The following is a 25,183-nucleotide window of genomic DNA, read 5'->3' as shown; positions in this document are numbered from 1 at the left end:
TGCAAATAATAAATTACCTCTAATAAAAATTATAAAAGATTTGTCTTCAAAGAGAGAGAGGCTTTAACTTACAACTGTGAATTGCTTAAAGAGAAAAGAATTAATAAATGCTGAATTACTCTGATGATTATTTAGCACATAATTCACCTATTCATAACGACTCCTGGTAATCACACTGTTGTTTCACATTCGCCAATAGAGACTTCCCTCGGCAATTTTACCCTTATCAGATTATCTCGTCTGATTCTATTAATTTTCTTCCATGAATCTGCTAACAGTGATTTGTGATTTACTTACCCTGCTAACTGAAGACTGTTAAAAGGATTTATCTAACACTAGATCTAAGCACAATGTACTCCTGCCTTATCCTGCAACTACTCTCAGGAACTCTTTCTCAAATCCATTTAGTTGGTTTCATAGTAAAATTTAGTGGACACTGCTTAGTTCTGCACATAAAACCAGCTCCCAGATAAACAAAGAGTTCAGACGCGATTCTGAATGCATCCTGTTTCTTTTCAGATTCTGTACTTCTGAGGCAACATGATATACTTGAGTCGCTATAACTCACAATCAGGAAAAATACCTTCCTGTTAGCTTTTAATCTTTGTAATGTAGACATGAAGGGATTTTCTCCCCCTCTTGCATGAGGTTGTTATGTATGTAGTGACACGAAACTACAAATGAGTTTTTGAGGCTACTGTTTCGAAATCTTCTACATGATTCGACCCATGCCCTCCTCCCCCTCAGAATTTTCTATAAATACTCATTGCTTTCAGAAACTTTAATGCTACTGGTTTGAATTGGTCAATAATGACAAACGCATGGTTTCTAAATTACTCTATATTGTTCTACAGAGATTACTATAGCATATACAGCGAGGGGATATTAAGCAGTAAGAAAACACAGTTCACATTGTATTTGGATTAGATTGGCTTGGATGGAAGTGAAACAAACAATGTTAGCAAAGAAGTCGAAAGAAACGTGGCCTGATGTAATTGTAGAGAATCAGAAACCTGAATAGTACTAATTAAAATGAGAGCGCTCAATTGTTATAAAAGAAATGCTGCTAACAGAGAACTGTAAATGTTTAGACACCCCTGTGAATCACTAAATAATAAAGGAAAAAGGACAAAAATGAGAATTAAGTTACAAGCCTGAGAGCACTCTTGATACACATCTAAAACATAATTCTCATCCTCTTTTTTCAAAAGAAAATGGGAGACTATAAAAGGGAGGGAGAAAAATACCACGGCTCAACAGTGGTGAACAGAAATAAACCATAAAAAATGTGCAGATAATAATACATTTAGCTGCCCAAACATGGGCATTTAATTTCTAGAAATGATATATAATTGCAACAATTAGGTATGTGGCCACGAAACTCTATGGCATGGTCTTAGTCATTAGTGAATTCTGTTTATAAAATGTTTATTTATAAATGTGGCAGCTTCAGGGTTCCTGGTCAAAAATACTTTTATTTAGAGAGGCAGGGATCATACTTTACAGCTTTTAACAAAAACATGATGCAGAAGGAGTTTTTAAAATTATCATAAACAAAAAATAATTAATTCTTCCCAAGGACACATAAATCTACATTTAACACACACACACACACACACACACACACACACACACAACTTTGGACATCATGAACAATGCTGAACACCATAATGTTTGTGAAATTAAGCAGTGGATTTTCCTCTGAATACATAAACTAAAATCCTTTAACTTCATTAGTAGGTAAAATACTGTCAGAGGAGGAAAGCAAGGGCATTATCTTAGATGACATAAATATTGATAGAATCTTGACTCTTTCTTCCCATACTGGGACTAAACCCAGTTCATTCCACCCTAACAAAGCATTCCCTCAAACCCAAACTACCCTTACAAACAACTCCTCTGTAGCAGGTGAGTCAGGAAAACACCAACAGTGCTGCCCTTTTAGGCTGAGGATGTCCCTACAAATCTTCTGGGAGGTCTCCCAGTTGGGATTCCTGAATTTGCTGGAACCGAAGGCTGCCAAGATCAGAGAAATTAACACAGGGTTAATCTGGTGTATGAAGCAGGGGAGTGACACTTAGGTCTGTTATAAATAGTGAAGTATGCTACCGGGTGGGTAAGACTCTTCTGAAGTGCAATGTTCAAGACGCTGGCTTAATATATGACCAAGTGTCAGAAGTCAGGTTTTCTGAGAATTACTTTTCAGATAAACAACTTTAAAGCACTGTACTCAATCTTACTTACTGGAGACATTCCATTTATCACTGAATTACAAGTAACTTTAATTCTATTGATATTGCCATAAAGCCCATGGAAAATCCATCCTGCCACTTTTAGAGAGTTTGGGACCCAGTTACCTGGGATCTGATTTGCAAAGGTCTCTCAGCCAGAATCACACCCGCAGGGCAGCAGTTGCCCCTAGCCTCTTTTTTAACAATGAAGGGGGACAAGACAGTAGGAAAAATATGATTCCGGGATTTGCTAGCACTTTCTTCGTCCCATTTCTTAAAAGGTTGAACTCTACCACGAAGGTCCATCTTAACTTTCTAGGCCTCTTTCCTCCTCCCACTTTGGGAAAACAGCTTCTTTGCACTTCAACAAAACTGGACACGGATCAATTTCAACTGACCTTTGCCGAAAGGTGGCGCTGTTGAGGTAAAAACCAACTCGGTCCAACAATAGTTTTCACTCTTCGATCCTTTGCAGGCTTTTCATAATTTGTGAGTGTGTGTGTGTGTGTGTGTGTGTGTGTGTGTGTGTGTGTCCCTCCCATAAAGTTAAAAAAAATTCGATTAACACCAAGTGCATTTCATTAATAGCTGGAATCAACAGTCCCAACTACCAAGCAGGTGGGCTGGACTTTCAAATGTGGGTCGGCTTCCCACAACCTTGCTTATCCCCAAATAAATCTCGGCTCCTCCAACTTGCCTATCGCTTTAAAATCTTAGAAAAGAGTTGTCGGTTTCTTTCCTTTGCTCTCTTGCTTCTCTCTCTCTCTCTCTCTCTCTCTCTCTCTCTCTCTCTCTCTCTCTCTCTCTCTCTCTCTCTCCACAGCTTTAAAGAATCGATCTAAAAAATTGAACTAGTTATTAGCATTTGCAATTGTGAGCAATTCCCCTACACCCCGAGTTTCCGGGCTTGTCCGAGAAAAAGCGGTTTAAAATTTAACCCTTGAGGGGAGCTGGTGGGGTTTGGGGGATTGTGTTTTTCTCCCTGTTCCCCACCACCATCAAGCCTGAAATAAGTGAAACGTTAAAGAGCAAAGAGCGCGCGCCAGACCCTGATAAACAGGGTCGGATTTCATAAGGGGATGGTGAGCTTGTGTGTGTGTGTGTGTGTGTGTGTGTGTGTGTGTGAGAGAGAGAGAGAGAGAGAGAGAGAGAGAGAGAGAGAGAGAAATGAATTTCAAAGGCCAAACAACTCTGCCCGGAGTCGGGACCCTGGCTGACCCAACTCCGCTTTCTCGGAGTTAATCTGGCTTAGGAGCCCCCCACCCCGCACCAGGCACGCACGCGACGTTAGCGGGTCTCTGCAGGGAATGGCCCTAAACAACTTATTTCACCTCCTTAAAAACAGGGTGATAGAATGGACTTTCTTTCTCCCCGACTCCAAGGCGCTGGCTCACCCGGGTGGGGTCCCGCGCTCAGCCGTGATCCCGGCACCCCGCGCATCCCCCCAGCGCACCGGAGGGAGGGACAAAGAGTTGGTCCAAGTTTGGGCTCCCAGCGCAGCCAGGCTGAGGGAAGCAATGTCCCCCGGAAGACACCTGGAATGCCCAAGATGCAGCGAGGAGGAAAAGTCAAAGGCCAGTCCACAGTCCCGGGGGTGGGGGACAGTCCGGGAAGGGGAGTTAGGCCAGTCCTAGCAGAGCGAGTGGCGGGCGAGCTGGGGCTCCAGAGGGCAGGCCTCTCTTGTGCTCCGAAGAAAAACAAACTGTCCTCCCGGGTCCACCCGAATTCTAGCCATCCCTCCGGAAAAACTCCTTCCCCTCTCGCACTAAACTTTTCTCCGGGCCTGGTTCTCTCCCTCCCCGGGAGCTGCGGCGCGGGAAGGGTTAAACCAGCCCGTCCCAGCTGACAGTCAGCTGATTGGGTCCTGATTGACAGATCCGAAAAGTTTCCTTGTTTCTATACTATTATGCTAATCGCAGCCGCTCTTGCCGCCTCCCATTGGCCTGGAGTGCCAGTCAATTTCCCATTTGGGCCTGACGTCACGAGTGCTATAAAACTCAGCAATTGCTTTAAACTCTTCTTGCTGGATCAGAGGCTTTAAAATCTTTTTTCATCTTGGAGCTGTAGCTTGGGCTGCTCGCCGGCTCGGTCTGCCCCCCCTTCCCACTTTGCTTTCTGCCTTGCCTTTCCCCAGGACTTCGCAATTTTGCTTTTAAAAAAAGGGGGGAAAGAAAGAACTAAACTCCCCCCTCCCTTTCCTCCAGCCGGGCTGCACCTCTGTCTTGCACTTTGCACGGAGGAAGAGAGAGAGAGAGAGAGAAAGCGAGAGTACGGGAGAGAGGAGAAAAGAAAAAAAAAATTAAAAAAAATAAAAAGAGCCAGGCAGAAGAGGAGGAGAGAAGCATGAAGTGTTAACTCCCCCGTGCCAAGGCCCGCGCCGCCGGACAGCCGCCCGCCGCGCCTTCAGCCCCGAGCGGCCGCCGCGCGCGCCCCGCCTGCAGCCCGGCCGGCTAGGCGAGCCCTCCTTATGCAAAGCGCGCAGCGGAGCGACGAGCGGGGGACGCCGCGCACCGGGCCGGGCTCCTCCGGCTTTGCAGCCGCAGCCACCACCGCAGCCCGCGGAGGACCTTCCCGAGCCTGAAGCCGCCGGCTCGGCGCGCACGGAGGCGAGCAGGCGAGGAGGGGCCGGGGCGAGCGAGCAAGCACATTGGCGTGAGCAGGGGGAGGGAGGGCGGGCGCGGGGGGCGCGGGCAGGGCGGGGGGTGTGTGCGCGCTCGGAGGTTTCGGGCCAGCCACCGCCGCTCGAGCTAGAAGCGCCCCAGCCCGGCAAGCTGGCTCACCCGCTGGCCACCCAGCACAGCCCGCTGGCCCCTCTCCTGCAGCCCATCTGGCGGAGCGGCGGCGGCGGCGGCGGCGGCGGCGGCAGGAGAATGGCATCAGAACTGGCAATGAGCAACTCCGACCTGCCCACCAGTCCCCTGGCCATGGAATATGTTAATGACTTCGATCTGATGAAGTTTGAAGTGAAAAAGGAACCGGTGGAGACCGACCGCATCATCAGCCAGTGCGGCCGTCTCATCGCCGGGGGCTCGCTGTCCTCCACCCCCATGAGCACGCCGTGCAGCTCGGTGCCCCCTTCCCCCAGCTTCTCGGCGCCCAGCCCGGGCTCGGGCAGTGAGCAGAAGGCGCACCTGGAAGACTACTACTGGATGACCGGCTACCCGCAGCAGCTGAACCCCGAGGCGCTGGGCTTCAGCCCCGAGGACGCGGTCGAGGCGCTCATCAGCAACAGCCACCAGCTCCAGGGCGGCTTCGATGGCTACGCGCGCGGGGCGCAGCAGCTGGCCGCGGCGGCCGGGGCCGGAGCCGGTGCCTCCCTGGGCGGCAGCGGCGAGGAGATGGGCCCCGCCGCCGCTGTGGTGTCCGCCGTGATCGCTGCGGCCGCTGCGCAGAGCGGCGCAGGCCCGCACTACCACCACCACCACCACCATGCCGCCGGCCACCACCACCACCCGACGGCCGGCGCGCCTGGCGCCGCGGGCAGCGCATCCGCCTCGGCTGGCGGCACGGGCGGCGCGGGCGGCGGTGGCCCGGCCAGCGCCGGGGGTGGCGGCGGCGGCGGCGGTGGCGGCGGGGGCGCGGCGGGGGCGGGGGGCGCCCTGCACCCGCACCACGCTGCCGGCGGCCTGCACTTCGACGACCGCTTCTCAGACGAGCAGCTGGTGACCATGTCGGTGCGCGAGCTGAACCGGCAGCTGCGCGGGGTCAGCAAGGAGGAGGTGATCCGGCTGAAGCAGAAGAGGCGGACCCTGAAAAACCGCGGCTATGCCCAGTCCTGCCGCTTCAAGAGGGTGCAGCAGAGACACGTCCTGGAGTCCGAGAAGAACCAGCTGCTGCAGCAAGTCGACCACCTCAAGCAGGAGATCTCCAGGCTGGTGCGCGAGAGGGACGCGTACAAGGAGAAATACGAGAAGTTGGTGAGCAGCGGCTTCCGAGAAAACGGCTCCAGCAGCGACAACCCGTCCTCTCCCGAGTTTTTCATGTGAGTCTGACACGCGATCCCAGCTAGCCACCTTGATAAGTGCTCCGTGGGGGTCTGGCTCGGGTGTGGGCTTGCTAGTTGCAGAGCCACGCTTGCCACCACCTCGCCCCCTCCCCTACCGAGATCGCCCCCCTTGATCCCTGCACATACACACACACACACACACACACACACACACACACTGCTCAGAGTTTGTGGTGGTGGCGACTGTTTTAAGTTGGGGAGGGAATAGGTGTTTGGCTCATGGATTGCCAATCTGAAATTCCCCCGTAACTTGCTAGCTTTTTTTTTAACACCCCCCCCCCAAGACTTGCACAATGTTCAAAGATCCCAGCAGAGTTCTCCATGTGAAACATGCTCACCTTTGAAGCCCGCATCATTCGCATAGTATTTTTTTTTTCTTCAGTTCATGAGCTGGTGTTCATTTTCTCTGTGTGTGTGTGTGTGTTTAATTTTGTTTGGATTTTTTTTCTTAATTTTAATTTTTGGAGCTTGCTGTGTTGCCCAACCTCCACCCTCACCCCTCTCCACCCATCTTCTCCTCTGAGATAAAAGAAAAAAAAAAAGCAAAGTTTTTTTTCCTCCTCCTGAGTTCTTCATGTGAGATTGAGCTTGCAAAGAAAAAAAAAATGTGAAATGTTATAGACTTGCAGCGTGCTGAGTTCCATCGGGGGTTTTTAGCATTGTATTGCTAAAATAGAGGAAAAATAACCTCATGAACCTGCCACAATCAAGCCTGCATCAACCTGGGTGTGACTTGTGAGTTTTGGCCTTATGATGCCAAACCTGAGAGTTTAGTCTGCCATTAAAAAAAACAAAACAAACAAACAAAAAACTCATTCTCATCTCATGCATTATTATGCTTGCTACTTTGTCTTAGCAACAATGAACTATAACTGTTTCAAAGACTTTATGGAAAAAGAGACAATATATTAATAAAAAAAACCTGCATGCTGGACATGTATGGTATAATTATTTTTTTCTTTTTTTTTCCTTTGGCTTGGAAATGGACATTCGAAGACTTAGAGCATGGCATTCATACTTTTGTTTTATTGCCTCATGACTTTTTTGAGTTCAGAACAAAAAAGTGCAACCCTAGAGCCTTCTTCCCATGAAAGTTTGCATCTGCTCCAGCTTTGAGTTACTCAGAACTTCAGCCTCCCATTGTAATGCACTGAAGGCATTCCTTGTCAAGATACCAGAATGGGTTCCCAATTGATCATGGCAAACATTAAGAAACACTTATTAATGTTTTCTTTTTCATAAGAATTATGCCCCCCCCTTTGGGGACTTAAATTGTGCTGTTGCCGAAAGCAGTCTAAAATTTATTTTTTAAAAAAAGAAATCTGCCCCATTATTTTTGGTTTGTTTTATTTTTATTATTATTATTATTTCTTTATTTTTGGCTTTTGGTCATTGTCAAATGTGGAATGCTATGGGTTTCTAGTATATAATTTAATTCTAGTTTTTATAATCTGTTAGCCCAGTTAAAATGTATGCTACAGATAAAGGAATGTTATAGATAAATTTGAAAGAGTTAGGTCTGTGTAGCTGTAGATTTTTTAAAAGATTGATGCACTAAATTGTTTACTGTTGTGATGTTAAGGGGGGTAGAGTTTGCAAGGGGACTGTTTAAAAAAAGTAGCTTATACAGCATGTGCTTGCAACTTAAATATAAGTTGGGTATGTGTAGTTTTTGCTATACCACTGACTGTATTGAAAACCAAAGTATTAAAAGGGGAAATACCCCTGTTTATATCTGTAGGGGAATTTTACATTCAAAATGTATGTTTTTTTTTTTCAAAATTAAAGTATTTGGGACTGAATTGCACTAAGATATAACCTGCAAGCATATAATACAAAAAATGCAAAACTGTTTAGAACGCTAATAAAATTTATGCAGTTATAAAAATGGCATTACTGCACAGTTTTAAGATGATGCAGATTTTTTTACAGTTGTATTGTGGTGCAGAACTGGATTTTCTGTAACTTAAGAAAAAAAAATCCACAGTTTTAAAGGCAATAATCAGTAAATGTTATTTTCAGGGACTGACATCCTGTCTTAAAAAAAAAATGAAAAGTAAATCTTACCACAATAAATATAAAAAAATCTTGTCAGTTACTTTTCTTTTACATATTTTGCTGTGCAAAATTGTTTTATATCTTGAGTTACTAACTAACCATGCGTGATGTTCCTATGTGCTTTCCTTTCATTTTCAATTCTGGTTATATCAAGAGAAAGAATAATCTACAATAATAAACTGCATTTTTTTTTTGATTCTGTACTCAGTTTCTTAGTGTACAGTTTAACTGGGCCCAACAATCTCATATGAAATATAAAATGCATCTTTCTCTCCAGAGGAAGGATAAGTAGGAAGAACAAGGAGACAGTCATTCAGGGTGAAGTTACAGGCTGTGCTTGAGGCAAGGGAGCTGGTCCCATAGAATAATTAGTCATATTTAATATAGACGTAAATTATGACCTGTATTTTGTTTTTTGACCTCAAGTTTTCAGTTTGTAAATGAGTTGAACTATCATAGTCCTTTGGTGGGAAAAAAAAAATTAAAGAAAGAAGGAAAAGAGAAAAAAAAGGTAGGGTCGGCTTTGGCTTTCTGAATCCAAAAGCAAAGCCCTCTAGAGAAAGTGAATCTGGCAAGTCGGCCTATCAGAGATGGCTTGGGCACAGATCGTCTAGTGTTAAAGATAAATAATTCTTGCCTTTTGGCTGAAATTGATTATTTTTCCTTCTTTCCTTATACACCATGACTTTCTTGTTAGCGAGGCCTGATGAGATTGGACATCAACACTTGGGACAAATCAAAGTTGTTTGTTTTGTTTTGCTTTTTTTTGTTTTGTTTTGTTTAACTTTTAAAGATCATTTATCTGAAATAGGAAAAAAAAAATCTACCCCTTACTTATATAACTCCCAGTTCATATCTGATTTAAACTGTGTTATCAAAATCATATTTCACTGTAACTGTTCAGTGGAGAGCCTCCACTTAGACAAGCTGGTAATGATTTCATATCACATTAGCTCCAGAAATATAAATAGAAAATAATGCCTTCGTTGAAGGGAGGCTATACTTTAATTTATTGGTATTTATCCCCAAACAGACTGTGTATGGGGGCTAGCTTGAAGATCATTTGGGAAGATTTTTGGCTACCCCTCACTAGTAGAACTCCTAAGCGTTGACCTATTTTAAATTGACACAAATCCATGCAACTAATGTTACAAATTCAGGCGGCCTGCACTCTCGGTCAACTTCCCCTAGAAACTAACAGAATGTTAGACAAAGGGGCACTGTTTAAAAAATATAGCCAAACATGATGACTTTTGTTTTATTTAGTTTTCAATTCTTAAAAAGAAAAAAAAAAAGAAAAAGATAATATTGCAACTCCGAATGAAGGCCTTATTTTGAAGAAAACAGGTTGTGCTTGGCGCTGGTGAGTGCTGGCCACTCTCATCACGGGGCTTCCTCTTTTTCGTAGAACACGAAGACAGGGCTGACCCTCCACATTTTTACCTTCCTTTCTGTGCCAGTTTGGATTCGGTTCCTGAATCCACAGTTAATTGTGCCTCACAAAAGTCTTCATAGCAAAGCTACCCTCGTGTGCTGGGAGTTAGCTCTCCTCGACTTGGGAGATTTTTATTCCTCGCCCTCCCTCTGAAGATGCAGAAATAGACATGTCATTTTTATGAAAAAGCTCAGCATCCGATGGGAGATGTTAGGCAAACACATTCTCGAGACAAGAATGACATTTAGGACACACTTGGTGCAGTTCTTTCATGAAGAGTAAGACCTGGTTTGGGGGAAAAATATACATAGTTCTGCAATAATTAAGGAATTTGATAGAAATCTATAAAGCAGATTCAGTATAAGTCTGTTTGGGCTTCCAGACATTAGAAAATGAAAGGAGTGCTGAGAAAAACGGGGCTTGGGTGGCTGGCTTAAAGAGCAGGTTAACTCAGAGTGAAAGGCATTTGGGGAGGTAATGATTACTAAAAACTTTGAAAGATAGTGAGAGGAAAACACAAATTTTTTTTTTTTAAATAAAGAGCTCCTAAATCCTGCCTAGGTGCCCGTCATTACAAATAAGTTTCTAAATTTAAAAAAAGAAAAGAAAGAGAAATCATATAAGGAAATCCAAACTTTTCCCTTTACGCTACATTTGAGTCTTTGTCTAAATAGTGTTAAAATTCCTTTCATTCCAATTACAGAACTGAGTCCACTCGCAAGTTGGAGACATCAGTGGGATATACCACATTTTGGAAGCCCCAGCAATATATATTTACCACTGTGTTCACAAAATGAAATTTATGTGAGAGCTGTACATTAATATATATATATATATATATATATATATATATATATATATATATATATATATATACACACACACACATATATATTGTTAATTTGTGGTTTTGGAGAACAACTTACTCCTGACTTTTATCATTTATCTGAAATAGGAAAAAAGAAAATCTCCTTTTTAAAGAAAAATTATATTAGAGGAGAAGGTTGTTAAAAGTATGACCTTCTCACTAATTAAGAATTAACTATGCCTCTTGTCTGAGGGTCTCAGGCACAGACCCTTGGAAAGGGCACGCATGCTTTTTGATTTATGATGCACACACGACTGAACAGGTGTTATTGTTTTTCAACCTGGAATATGAGTTTTTAAAATGCACTGAAATTACCAATGTGTATATGTACATGTAGATGAAGAAAAGTTTGCCAAGGGGGTAACAGCTAGCATTTTAAAATCATGCAGACCGTGCACATTCTAAACAGCAAATTTTCATGCTACATTGTTTCCCTGGCAGAGAAGTTTTCTAAGAAGAAAAATACACATATTTGACTCCCCTCTCCAAACAAATGCCACCACGGGCAGATGCATCAGAGGAGCAGGGCACCTGGTTCTCTCATGGGCCCTGGGTCACATCATATGTACTGTGATGACAAATGCATTCATTTAGCAGACATAGCTGTAAATGAAAGCAACGTGTGGCCAAATACAAACTTAGCTAAGCAGACACCCTCTGTGTGCTTCCTCGTTCCTCCCTTTCTGTTCCTCCAATACTCACAAAATTCACCACCTTTTAATTTCCAGGCTTTTTTGCATGTTTCCTTTTTCAAAAATCATCTCATCATTTTTTTACAATGTATCTGACACATTAATATATTGGCATCAAATAGGCAGAGTCCTCCTTCTGCCCAGCAGATAAATCTGCTATGTAGACCTCATTTCCTCCCTGTCTCAACTCCGTAACCACCTGGGCCTCCTTTCAATGTATACTTCCTGGATGGGAAATCTCTATTACTGAACACATGGTGATAACTCACCGATCTTTTCTCCCTCGGACCCTTACCTTAGCAGCATCAATTCGAGATTCTTCTGTTCTTAAATAGGTCCTCTCCTCGCCAAACCGCTAGCTTTACTGCTGCAAACAGTGAGGGGAAAAGGGTAAATGGTGGCCACCCTCATGAGCATGGTGCATACCTGTCTCAGTAGCCACATTCCCAGCATTTCCTCGTCTAAATAACTGAAGTTGCCTAGGATGTATTCAGAAGCTATTAGTACAGTACTTGAGGAAGCTTCTGGTCAAGGCAAACTGTCTTCCATATTCACAATGTCTTGGCTGATAAAATGTAGTCCTGCAGTGTCCTGGGTCAATCAATATATTTAAAAGTCTGATATGTCCACGGATATATTTTTCGGGGGGTGGGTACTGGTAGTTAAAGACTAACTGAGATAGAATGGAAGACAAAAATACACATGAGTGACAGACAATCTTCAGCCTTTTGACGGCTGAAGAACACTCTCCAGCTCTGGGGCCTGAGCTCTACTAATAAACCTTCAGTGAGAGGGGTAGGAAGTCAACCTGGCCAGCTTTGGATTGTTGATTTGCAAGGCTCCCTACTGTGATTCGCTTTCCTTTGATTTAAAAAAAAAAGAAATGATTTAGCCCTTTTCTTGGAAGAAAGGTTAGTTTTTTTAGTTTTGTTTGGGGGACTTTTTAAAGGAAAATTTTCTTTTGCAGCATTAGGCTGTCACTGCCACCAATTCATATTATTCCTCAGGATGCAGGAGGAATATTCTGTGGTCTGTGCATTCCTTCATGTTGTGAGGAAAATAAGAGAAACCCTGAGGTTTGTTTTCACTCTCCAGCCTTCCTCAATCCCGAAGATTTCTCAAGTGAGGGCAGGGGTATAAGTGGCCAGAAGAGAGGTGGCCCAGGGTCTGGCCATCCCAATCAGGATTTGTTTGTTTTGGCATTTGTTTAAAAACAGAGCCTTAACCCACCTTCCCCATGACATTGCTTTTTCTCACTTTTGATATAAATCTTCAAAATCCAGACATCAAACAGCCCCAGAAAAGGGGAATTCTCTGCAGGCAGGCGTTGCTCCGCCCCAGCTCCTGAACAAACCCAGCACTGTGTGGCAGTTTTTCAGTAACAGGGGTAGGAGACATGGGGAGAGAATTTCAGTCTCCCAGGCTGTCTCATGATTGTTGGGGCATGAAGAAGTACGGTCCTGCCACAAATGGGGAGCATCTTTATCCTTTAGAGAGGAACAAAACAAAACAACCAAACAAATGTGAACAAATCAAATGGCTCCTCACCAAGGCATAGCCAAGTCTTGGTTCCTGTTCCCTGCACCATCTGTAGAAAGTGATAAAGGAGGGAAGCAAGAGAAAGCAGGCCTCTGAAGGCAGGAGTCCTGGAAAAAGAGAGCCCCTGTGAATTTCACTCGCTCAGGAGCCAAAGTCAGAGCCAATATACATGGAATCCTGATAGAAGCAAGGCTTGACTGTCCATTTCTTTAAAAAATATAACACACCTATGTTCCCTGGTAGAAAACAATTTGGGGAACCAAACCCAAATAGAGCTCTTGAAGGTAACCACTAATGTCTTCACTTCTGGGCATTTATAAATGCACCAGTCTGTGACTCGATGGTGGTACTATTTTGGACTAGTCAGACGTACTATGCCAATATATTTGTATGGTCCCTGCACTGGGTTTTATGACATCATGACAGTTTTTTTTTTATTGTTTAAATTTGAAAGCCCTCTGGGTGTTTTGCATAATTCTGCCTCGCCGACCAAGGCTGAGATAGAAAGCACACATCAACAGCACACCGAAATCAGATCTATGAATTTGCATCAGAGTTGGACAGCTTTAAGAAACTCCCAAAACATTTCCACAGAGGCTCTGATCGGAATGCAGTTTCTTACTCAAATCAAAATCATCTACGGAGCACCTCTTCACTTATTCCGCACAAGTCATTTTCTCTGCCTTCTTTCTTTTTTTTTGTTAAAAAACAATTTTTCTCTGTAATTAGGATTTGGGATTGCAAAATCGCATTCCTCCCTTCTGCGTAGATTCAGCTTGGATCTTTAGCGACCATTAGAAAGGGGTGTTAATTCAAGAAAGGAGGAAGAGGGAGAGGTGGCGGCAGCCAGAGGTTTGGGGAAAAGAGGGGGAGGAGAGGAAATGGTTCTCAGTGTTCACCCCCCCTCCTCAGGCTGCCCCTACCTCCAGCCCACGCACCCGGGATTTCACTTCTGACTTTCTCTAGTCTAAATATTCTGATTCTCAATATTGCCTGTTTCCAAGCTAAGATTCCCAAAACCAGTTTTTCCTTGTGATTGGTTCTTTTAGTGATGGAACAGAAGAGGCCAGGAAACCTCACAGAACTAGGCAGGGAAGAGGGAAAACCTCTATCCTCAGATGCTCCCCACAATGATGGTTGTAAAGGAAGCCCTGGCGCCTGAAAAGACGTGACAAGGGTACAGATTCTTCTCTTGCAACCAATATTTGCCCTGGTTGGGTGTGACCACATCCCCGTTTGGAGGCCTGTAGAAGTGGGTTTCTGACCTCCTTTGGGGGACTCACCAGAAAAGAAACAGGCCTGAGGCCTCCAGGACCGTAGGCTGCCTCAAACTAGGCCCAGGGAGAGGAGGAGAGGAAGGGGCCCAGTGTGCAGGGGTCGGGGAGAGTATTGCTGACAGAGGCCAACCTTGGCTTATGACCCCCAATAGCCAGGGCTCGGCTCAGGTCATTCTCAGGGTCCCCTCCCCTGGCCAGGAAGGATCTGTTTACAGGGTGACTGATAAGCTGCTGACAGGCCCTGAGCTTCCCACAGATGGCTAAAAACAGTGAGGTCCCTAGCTCTGGGGTTTGGGCCCTGTTCTATCCCAGGGTTCTCCCCATGATATTCAACACCATCCAGGCCTGGTCACTCAAGGCCATAAGAGGGCTTAAGGGGCACTGCCCTTGGGCTAGGAAGAAGTCACCAAAGTTGAGGCCTTGCACCACGTAAGTCCTTCCTGCCACAATTTAAATGCAGACAAAGGCAGGGGTAGGCAGATGTCTGGGGAGCTGCTGAGAGAAGAGCTGAGGTTGGGTTCCAGAATGTGGAACTCGGGTCCTAAAAGGCTGGGGTGAAAGGGAAGTCACAAGGATGCTGAGATTAAGCGCCCTGCCAGTGTCTATGCACACCCCCATGCCACAGCGTCCTCCCCGCCCCAGGTCCTTTGTACACCTGCTTCACCGGGCCCAGTCGCCCTAAACATTGCTGCCCAGAGCTCCGTGGCCTGAGCTGAGCAGGGGCTTGTGCACTGGCCTCCCTCTGGAGTCCTCTGACGGGTGCGCAGCAGGTGCGCACTGACTGGAGCCAGGATGACAGGCCAGGGCAGGCAACTGCCTGAGGTCACCAGGAAGTCCCTCAGGGCCGGCCTCAGCTCCAGGCCCAAGGCGGAGCCCAGGGAGGCGGGTGCGCACTGGTGGCTGCGGGCAGCTAGCGCCCCGCCAAGACGCCCAAGGCGCAGCCAGGCGCAGGGAGGCAGGAACGGGGCCCCACCCAGCCCCGTCAGGGCCCGCAGCGCTCCCAGGGGGCTCGGATCTCCAGTGGAATTTGGCTGACAGTTTCCCGGAGGACTTGCCCTGGCCTCAGCCGGGTGGCGGGACTTGCAGAACTACCCGCCTTTCCGCACTCCTAGGTGGGCGCATGGAGGGAGGGAGTGGAGTCCGCGCTGAAGGCTCTGCCCTTCACCTGGAGACCCTGGCCCCACCCGCGAGCTCCTGGGAACCTTCTGTAAATAAGATCATTGGTTCCAGATCATTTGATTTTTTACTCATTAATTTTCTGGCCCATTTTCCAGATCTGACCCCCTCTTTTTCTCCCCTTTGGTTAGAGGCAGAAGCAGGAGGGAAAAGAGAAAGAGGGAAATCTAGAGAGCAAGTTTAAAAATCCTCCTGGAAATGGCGGTATGGTCTGGGTTACCCGTGGTGTATATACAAAGCCAGCCACGCAAACTTTATTAGGATTCTTCCATCAGGGCCAGGAATAGGCTCCAGACATTTCCCAGGCATGCAGAAGCTGTGTCCGGAGGACAAACTTTGAAACTCCTAATTTCAAGAAGGATCTTTTTTACATAGGCCTTCTTTCTCATAGGGAGCTTGAATCAGGGGTGGAACTAAGAAAGTCTCATGGCGTCTTCATATATGCATCTCCTTTTTCCTCTCTCTTTCCCTTTTTCTCAGAGAAGGATTTATTAATGAGCAGATAAATATTTTGAAACTAAAACAGTGATGTATGAATCGGAAACACTTTTACAGGGTCAGATTTTTTTTTTAAATCCTTTTTGATAGCACAGGAGAAAAAAAATCTGGGGTAATCATTTTGAGATAGAATTTATTAAAAGAGGATATTTGTTTCCTTCCATTTTCAGGCAATGAAGGCAACTGTCTTCTTTCATCTGCCATTTATTTATTTATTTAATCTATGAACCCCTTTAAAGTGCCTTTGCAGCCAGGGAAAGCTATTAACAGACAAACTTGCAGTTTCTACTTTTGAAGCTAACTAAAGTGATCACAGGGCAGAGTTAATGGGTCTCCTCTGTTCCTTGGTAGACAGAAGAACTTGGTCTGAATTCTGTCTTACTCAGAACAACCTTCCCATGTGGGTCAGCTCCCTCCACCAGACTTTCCATAACTTGGAGGGTGTGGAGACCCAGGAGACGTTCTTCAGGGTATGCTGTCTGTGTTAATTCACGACACTTCTGAAACCTCCCTTGCATTATCAGTGCACACTCTTAAGCTATTTAAAAAATATTCTTCCGTGGTTAGTGTAGGAGGCTCAGTGCTGTCAGACATCTGGCTTAGATTACACCATCGTGGTCCAGCTTGAAAAATCTCCTCTCACTCCCAGGCGAGACCCCCTTGCCCTCACCACCCTTCCCCAGTGACCGATCTGGGCAAAGGTACTGAGAACAGAGAAACCACATGGCTTTTGGACTCTGTTCAGGTGTGCAAACAGAACTCCCCCCTCCAACCCCCATTCTGGCTTTTGAAAGTAAATGCCTTGATAACTGGATGGGTTCCCCAGGTAGCTGAAGAGTAGAGGTCATCTTGAGGAAAGTGACACCAATGATCTAAAAAGGACATCTACTTTATGAGATTTCAGGCAAGAAGCCAAATATTGCATTTAATGAGGCTGATTCTTTTTCTCCAAAAATAACAGAGACTATCAATGATATGGTCAGGAAGGAGAAGGGGGCATTTTGCAAGACTCTGTTCAATTATTGCTTTGTAATATTTTTCTAAAATTGAAAAATGCCTCACAAGTATATGATCTCATGTAAATATTCCTTGCCGGAGCTTAACAGATGTTTGCAATGCCCCAGAGGAACGACAGCAATGTTCTCTCCAAAATTTCTTAAGCTTTTAAACTCTATTCACTTGTATTTCTGAAAGAATCTGTTGTTTCTGGAGATCTTTAAGAAAGCATCTTAATTGGAAAGTTTATATAGTCATTGTTTTAGAGGTTAAGTATTTGAACTTCAAATGGAGACCAATTTACTTTACCGATACACTTTTGAGTTTTGTAATTTCCGTATGTGTCTTGTTTCTTTTCGAACCCCCTTTTCAAAGAAATAATATGTTTGACGAAAGATTAATACATGAAAAAGAAGTTTGTACCTTAAAGCTCTAAAAGCATTTGTACCATGAAATAGGAATGCAGGCACATAATGTGTTGGGGACAGTTCTGGCAGATAGCTAGGGTCAGTTTTGTTACCCAAGCATTTTAGGGCATTGTCTTGCTGTTTAGGGAAAGAGCATTTGAAAGAATCAGGCAGTTTCAGTGAGTGACAAATTTTGGTGAAGAAAGACAATGTGTTCAGTTACAACTGCCTGCAGACAGCATGTGGATGGATGTAGTCTATCTGTTCATACCAATTGTAAGGTACTCCAAACAAAATACAGGGGATTAAAGAAAAATAACTGACTATCCTTGTTGGAAAAAAATTAGATTGACTTACTAGTTTATTGTAGCTATTATACACAGATTTGCTGTAACTGTGTTGAATTTTTAAATTAGATTTTAAATATATTTTGACAGTCTGAATTTGTATAGTGGGACTAACTATAGGAAGCAATGACAGGTCTGCTTTGTTATTAAACTGCTGTCTGGAAAATATTGGGCTCTGTACAGTAAATGATCATTATTTTGCCACTTACATTAGTACAGCTAATGGCAATAAGGGTTTTTTGAACCATAGAAAGCTAACTACTTTGAATTACTGTGTTTTGTTATTCATTGTGAAGCAAAACGTCTTTTTTTTTTTTTCTTTTTTAAGCAACCTCATTTTGGTATCACTGTTCTAAGTACTCCCTGCTAGGAATTTAAACAGAGAAGTGGTTAATAAATAAAGGGGTAGTATCTAAATGGTTCTATTTGTTAAGAGAACGTTTGCAGTTAAGGTCGGCAGTGTTAGCAGGACAGATCAGAGCAACAGAGGAGTGGGTAGAAAATGGAAGAGAATGTGGCCTAGTTCACTGCCTGCCAAAGCTGGACCGGGGGGTCCTCTAAGGGATGGGCCATCAGCAATCGCTTGTGAATGAGAAGCCCATCAGACATGATTGAATCCTTCCCACATGGAACCCAGAATCTCTTGGGTCCCTTTGAACTGCAAACAGCTTCAGGACTGACCCAGACTGCAAGGCCCTGGGTTCAGGCTCCCAGTGGGGGAGCCAGAGTTCAGAGGCAGCCACCAGCAGTCTAGGCCACCCCCTTCCATGCCAACCCCTCCTCTGATCTGACTAGGCTGAGGCCACCAGGCAGAAGCAAGTGGAACTAAATCAATCTTCTTTGGGTCCAACTCTGCCCTTTTCATAGTTATGCTGCCATTAACGTACTGTCCTTGAAACATTCTTCATGGTTATTAATTACCCTTTGTTTATTTTAATATATTTGCTAAATCAGGTACCCAAGGGAGTCCTCTACATCAGTGATGTGAAAAGTCCAGTTGCCTGAAGTCAAAGAGGTACATCTTGATTTTTGATTTGCATGCGCTTGTTTTAGTGAGTTTGCCGTGAGAGGAGAAGTTAGCCAGCAAGCAGGGAATGCTGCTCATTCTTTGGGTGTGAAAAGTTCCCGTTTGGAATAGTTTTAGTATTTAGGTTTCACATGCACCCTACAACGTGATACTAGATGCCACAGAGGAGTCATAGAAGCAATGTGTGTGAGAACCAGCATGCATCCATTGTCTGTATTTATTTCATGACATCGATGTCACTTACAGAGTAATTCAGTCTGAGTAGATCTCAGATCTTTGGCTTGATCCCACATAGTGTGTTGACACTGCAAAAGGTGAATGTCAGGCCATTTGGATGAATCCATGCAACTGGCATTCACTGCCCTTGGGTAGTTCTACCTGGGCCTAACAAATATTCCAAATTTAGAGCTGCTTATAATTTGGTCCAGACTCACATTTGGAAAGTTTAATATAATTTCAAAGCACAGTGTGGCCTTCCTTCTGCATCCAAATGTGTCTCTGGAACAACTCCCCACTTCAATTGGAGACAGAAGGGGAGGGGAGGAGACAAGTGGGAAACAGAAATCTGATTTTCATCTACTAAAAAAAAAAAATGAAATTGAGCTATTTAAATGGATTTTCAATTACAAGTATCCCAGCATGAATTTAATTATAAACCCTCTTCATTTGGAGAGGTAGACTAACACCGTCACACCAATAATTATTTAGTGTCGTAGTTCTATGTATTCTTGTTACCTCTCATTGGCTAATGGCACAGAGTTTTTTTTTTATTATTGAAATTTTTGCTTGCTGAGAAATTTGCATGAAATACATTTTTTTTCTTTTTGGTTCCTAGTGGAAACTGAGGGGGGCAAAAGTCACACTGTCAGATTGCTACTCTTTGCAAAAGAGGCACTTTAAAGATCTGGCAAATGGAGAGCTTTGGAAAAACAGAACTCATTTCTTCTCACTATTCAAAAATAGTATCTGATTACTTACTACTACATGCTGCTACGATGAGAGTCTCGATGAATAACTGGATTGTGAATATGAAATATTGTTTCATTGCTAACCTTATATGAAATTAACATTTTCTTTAATAGTTCCCATACATGGATTTTAATTCCATGTATACCTTTGAGGTTTACTGATGTGTCTGGTGTGAGCGCATGCAGTTCCAATACTTTATTCCTCTCTTGTCCTCATCTTTCTAATTGCAATTTGAAAATGGCCGGTTCAATACGATGATCTAGGACCACAAAGCCACTGTGCAGTCTTTGTGACGTTGAAACCATCCGTTTTGAACAAAGAGTTAATGAACTTTAAAAGCAAGGTTCACACTGGTCCTGACCCTCCTGGTAATATTTCATATAAGGTTACTGGTGGGAGAGAAATCAAATTTCAGCTGTGAACATGATTGACAGGTGAGAGCAAGGAAGAGAAAAGAAGAGAAAGGCATTTGGTCAGATGGGGAATTTGGGGATGAGGAAGACAATTCCTTGAAGTTCCTCTGTGATATTAGATATTATAAGCTGATATATGAAAAGTTCAATACTTGGTCCTCTTGGGGGAGTTACTTAGTTTATTTTCAGAAAGTCACTTTGGTTAAGGGATTTCAGGAGTGAAAAACCAAAAAAATGGTGAACTACGAGGTTTTCTTCCCTTTGGCTAATTTCTACCATGTTCAGGTTTGTGACTTATTTCCAGCAGTTTTCTAGGCTAAGGTCTGAAAATTAAATCACAGGCCATTAGGGGAGCCGTTTAATTACCTTTCATTTATTCTCAGAAACACGGTCCAGATTATATAATGGTTCGTGGACATATTACAAAATATTCATCCCAAGTGGTATCGCAAAAAGAGATGAAATTTTCCTTTTTGGTAGTATCCCTTGATCCTGAGTAACATTTTTCCATGAGCGCCTGGTGCAGCCTAACCTATGCAAATCGACCCCGATGCATGGTGTATCAAGACTGCGCTTTCTGGAGGAGGTTTTCTAACCCGAGATGCACACTCCACCCTTCTTGTCCACCTTTCACCCAGTATGGCCACTTGATGGAAAGTGTTTATAGGTAGCATCGCTGCTAACTGAGGTGCAATTGCTGCCATGGAAACATGTAAGGACACTGCGTGACCCTCACATTCGGGGTGGTTCTTGGATGAGCCTCGGACTCTGTCTGCAAGTTTGAATCTTCGCAAGGAGATGCCCTGCAGCCCATGACCTCCCCCGAGCTGGAAAGCAGGTCTTCCAGACGTGCTCTTGTGTACTAGGTGCTGAAACCCCAGTTGGGAAGGGGGTGACAGATCTCAGCCAGCTCTGGTCTGTGTTCTGCCCATTTCAGATGTTCCTGACGCTGGCTCAGACCCCTCTGGATGCAGCCGAGCCTTACAGAGCTCCCTTGAGGAAGGCAGGTGTGATACAAACAGGGGGAGGCCCGCTTGTGGCTTTGCATTCACTCATGGGGAACACAGATGGGACCCATAGAAACAGCACGTCCTGGGTTCCAAGGTACCCATCAATTGTTTCTCTAGTCTTACGGCTTGGACCCTGACCGTACTTATGTCCATGGTAGGAATTCAAAAGGCTGTCAAATGTGAGGCAGGCATTGCGGTCTTGTGAGTGAGGATAAACTAAGCCACGACAGAACAAAACCAGCCCAAGTGCTCAGAAATCTCGTTTCTATTTTGCTTACTCTTCTTTCCGAGTTGCCCATAATCTTTCAGAAATAAAATGCAAAATCCTGATGCCCAGTGTTGACGGGGTGTCTCGGCACACCATGTGTGACTATTTCGTTCAAATGTAAAAGTAAAGGGACCTTCAGCTGGTGTCCCTCGCAGGGTCCATCAGACTATTTTAATGGAAATGTGAACCTTGTGGGTCCCTGCGAGGGACATGTGAAAACCCAGGTCAGAAGTTTTGAGGTCTTGATGCCTCTGAAAGGCCCTTGTGGCTGGTCTTGGTCCTGTTCTCACTGAAGCCTTCTCAGGGCTTCTACACACTCAGTTCTCGGAATCAAACTCACTCACCCACAACCCGAGCAGGAGCATGCTATCTTGCTGAGAGATCTGCTTTGGGACCAACCTATCACAAACTCCATGATGTAACTCAAGCATGTTGCAGGAGGGTGTCTGTCTAACAAAATCGGGGGAGCGCTTCTGTTTAAGGTGTTTCACTGTTCAGACTTCCCCTGACTGCTTTTGTTGTTGTTCTTAGTTTATTTCTCTTGCGCCTTTCTGTATCAGCCACCACACTCCCTTTACATAGTCTGGCTAATGTTTTCCATTCTCTAGACACTGGCCCACGACTGAGCTGATTCAATCAATTAATTATAACAGAAGAACTGGTCTAATGATGCCACACCAATGGGTATTATTTTTCAGTCAACTCTGGTATACTGTTAGCGGGGTGGACTTAAAGAAATGTGATGGATTTGGGGGGAAGAAAGGAAGAAGGAATTTCTACACGAGTGCGGGACTCATTACTTAAAACAATGATGCTTCTGTAAAAAGCTTTCGTTCTAAAAGCATGCCGCCGTGCACTCCGTCACCTGCCAAAAGCTCAGATTTACTGCTGCTGTGCGCAGATGCCAGTGTTGAAACTCCCTTCACCTGCAGCTTGCTGAGTCTCTCATTTCCTCACTCCAAAAAATTGCTGTCAAGTTGTTGTTTTGTGTCTGCATTTTTTTTTTTTTTTGCTTTTCCTGGCACCTAATGAAATTATCAGCAATAAATGAGCTAAGCACCAGGGTTGAGGGTTTTGTTTGTTTGTTTGTTTTTGCTTTCCATTTTGTAATATTTGGAAAATGCCAGGACGAAGGAAACCCAGGGGGGAAATTTCAGTGTGCCTCTGCAGCATCTACAGGAAATGTAATAAAGCTATTAGCACTTAGATCCTCGCAGATGGGAACTAGCCTGCCCCGGTGGGGGAGGGGAGGGCCCAGTTTCAGGTGCTCCATGGGAAAAATCCAACCGGCTGTGGGATTTACAGTTCTCCTCCATGGGGACAAGGTGGCCACTGAGCAGTCACCCCAGGTGTAAGCTGCTGGAAGACATTCTCACCTGATTAGGAATCCAGGGCGCATCCTATGGCACACTCATAGGTGAGGTGAGGCGGACAAATCCAAAAACAGAGGCAGAGGGAGCTGTTGGTAGGAATTGCCAGCTTCTTCTATTAATGTGGTCATTCCCATGCAGCCAGTGACGATTTCGAGTCATTTCAGTCTATTGAAAGAAGCAGGGGAAGTTCATTTGCTCCCAGGTAGGCAGCGAAGGTGAGAATTGAATTGATCTGAAATGCTCTGAGAAATTGACCCTGAGGTCCTCTTCCTTCATATTGGGCGCTGGGCTGGAAGTTTCTGTTCTTCTTCTACCTGCGTCCAGCAGCAGGGCCGAGTTGGGGTTTGTGATTATTTAAAAGGATCGTAACTCGGGGCTGACTCGGCCTCTGTAAAGTTAATCAACACAGAGTCCCCGTGTTACCCGTGGTCGTTGATTCAAGGGCTGGAGTCTACACAGCACAGTGGTGTGCCTCAGGCTTGCTTATGCTTCAAATGAGGTTCGTTTCTGATGTGCAGGAAATGGGGGAGAAACCTAATGTCAGGGGTCTTGCTGGGCTGAATGTTTTGCATAGGAAAGAATTTTCTGTTTGTTTTCCCTACATCTTCTTTACTCTCTCTCTCTTTTCATGGAGCAATTAGGATTCTTTCACATCATTTTAAGATGCTCAATGTACCTGGAGCAGTCTGCACCATGAGCTGCCTCTGGGAAGGCGCTTAAGTTCACTGACAGGGATGCTGGGCACAGCTGGCCTCTCAGCAGCGACGGAGCCAACGGAGGTTAGAAATCTCCTTCCCCGCGTAGACCTTTGTGACCCAGCCTAAGACTTGCTTTATCAGTCTTTGCGTCTGTGCCCCGCATGCACTTGAAGTTCTGTGCTAACAGTTGAAGGCTCTTTGTTGAATTGTTATTATATTTTTTCCCCAGACTTTTCGTATCTTCTTTTTCTTTTTCTCCTTTTCATGCTCTGAGCAGTTCTTTTGCCATGGTCTAGAACAATAGGAAACTAAAGTGCATGGGCTATCACCAGCTTTGTCAAGGCATTGATAGGGTTGAGTCTGGCTTTGCCCTCCTAGAGCGAGAGGGTACAGGACGGGGACAGGATTTCTCTCGGTCATTCCAGGTCTGCGGGCTCTTGCACCTCTCCTTGTTAGTGGCCTTCTGGAGACACACCCTATGTTCAGAGCCCTTTGACATCTCATTCTTTTCCTAGATCCATCACCTCCCCACCTGCTCAATATTCTCTGATCCAAAAGAACCACTGCACCAGAACTTCCATTTCTGCAGCTCTCAAAGTCCAGTCCCAGCTCAGGTGAGGGTGGTAAAGTGGTGGCTAAGCACATGAAGTGCTCAGACATTCCTCCAACTTGCTCCACTGGCAGTTTGGGAGCCTAGTTATTTAGAGTGTTAGATCTGTTTGCTCTGATCTCTACTTGCTTGGTAACCCCTCACCCAAGGGCAAAGAAGGAATGTGGTCATGAAATACCGCAAGTTCTGTGCTATAAATCACCCCTACAGATTTGTGGGCAAATAATGCACCCAGATCCCGAACTGGGCCGTAGGATTAGCGTTGGAGAGTGCAGGCCTTGACCCTGGAAGAAAAGCACAGGCCACAACTTGGCTCCTGCCTGAGAGTGGGAAGTTGTACAGAGGCGTCATGAAATGTCACCCTGTTCTGGAGAAGGAAAAAATAAGGAAGGATTTGTTTTTCGTTTTTTCCTCCTATTTTGTTTGAGTCAGCTGGTGTTAATAATGAAACACCATTCCCGCTGCTGAGAAGCCTTTTCTAAGGCATGGGTGGGGAGCAGGGTGGGCGTCTGGTTCCTGCAACGGGTTTCTGGCTGTCTCCACTCAACATTTTACAGTGTCATTCATGTAACTGTGCACCAGCATCGTTTTCTTTCACAATAAAAAGGCACCTTCCTATCACTGCACCATTAACCCAGGGGATTTTTCACTTTAGCAAAGATGGGATCCAAGCACGTGATTTCATTGTAAATTCGGCAGAAGTTATTCTCAGAGCTATTGAGGATGCAGTTATTCTGAGAATGCCTTTTTTTTTTTTTTTTTTTTACTATTTCTTTAAAATTTAATTGGGATCAGGCCACTAGGTGCTTCTGACTCCAAGGTTTCTTTTTCCTTTTCTTTCTTTCTTGTGCTATTTTTGCTATTTTGTTATGCTTTATTGCAAGCTGCAATAAAGAAACTTGTAATTTATAATCAAAATTTGGTATCGTTAAGCTAAACTGTAAAATCCCACCTTGGGGTTTTGCTCATAAAATAAATATTTAAAAATAAATATATAGCAATGAGTCCTGTACTCTAGCGGCAATGTCAGTACACATTGGTGTTTGTAGATATATATGGAAGGAGTTTGTTTCAGAGTCTGTTAAAGCTGATTCTGAAAATGCATCTTCCGATCCCGCGACTCCTAAACATCCGTGTAAGAGGACACACTGCTGAGGGCGCAAGCAGATGTGATGAACTTCTAATCTGTTACTTAGACTCCATTTGTGATGCACATTACCTTGTGTCTTCAGTTGTATACGTGTGCACCGAAGGGTCAGGACATGCATGCTAGAATTCTCTGGAA

At 44.6% G+C, this 25,183-nt stretch overlaps 1 protein-coding gene across 7 annotated transcripts in view; it reads left to right on the top strand.

The window, feature by feature from the left end:
- Positions 1–4,226: 4,226 nt before the first annotated feature.
- Positions 4,227–25,183, top strand: part of LOC106145435 (transcription factor Maf) — a 320,844-nt gene continuing 299,887 nt past the window's right edge. For 5 of the 7 annotated variants that reach the window (XM_078032710.1, XM_078032712.1, XM_078032708.1 and 2 more), the window contains exons 1-2: positions 4,227–6,213; positions 18,485–18,545. In XM_078032710.1, coding sequence (XP_077888836.1) covers positions 5,102–6,213; positions 18,485–18,518 — 1,146 coding nt within the window. In that variant the 5' untranslated portion in view covers positions 4,227–5,101 and the 3' untranslated portion in view covers positions 18,519–18,545. The remainder of the gene's footprint in view (positions 6,214–18,484; positions 18,546–25,183) is intronic. The other 2 variants (XM_078032714.1, XM_078032707.1) reach the window with 1 other exon arrangement.

The sequence above is a fragment of the Ictidomys tridecemlineatus genome, chromosome 15 (genome assembly GCF_052094955.1).
Source record: "Ictidomys tridecemlineatus isolate mIctTri1 chromosome 15, mIctTri1.hap1, whole genome shotgun sequence".
In the NCBI taxonomy this organism is placed as follows: Eukaryota; Metazoa; Chordata; class Mammalia; order Rodentia; family Sciuridae; genus Ictidomys; species Ictidomys tridecemlineatus.
The sequence above is the reverse complement of the archived record's forward strand: the minus strand, read 5'-3'. Positions and strand labels throughout refer to the sequence as shown.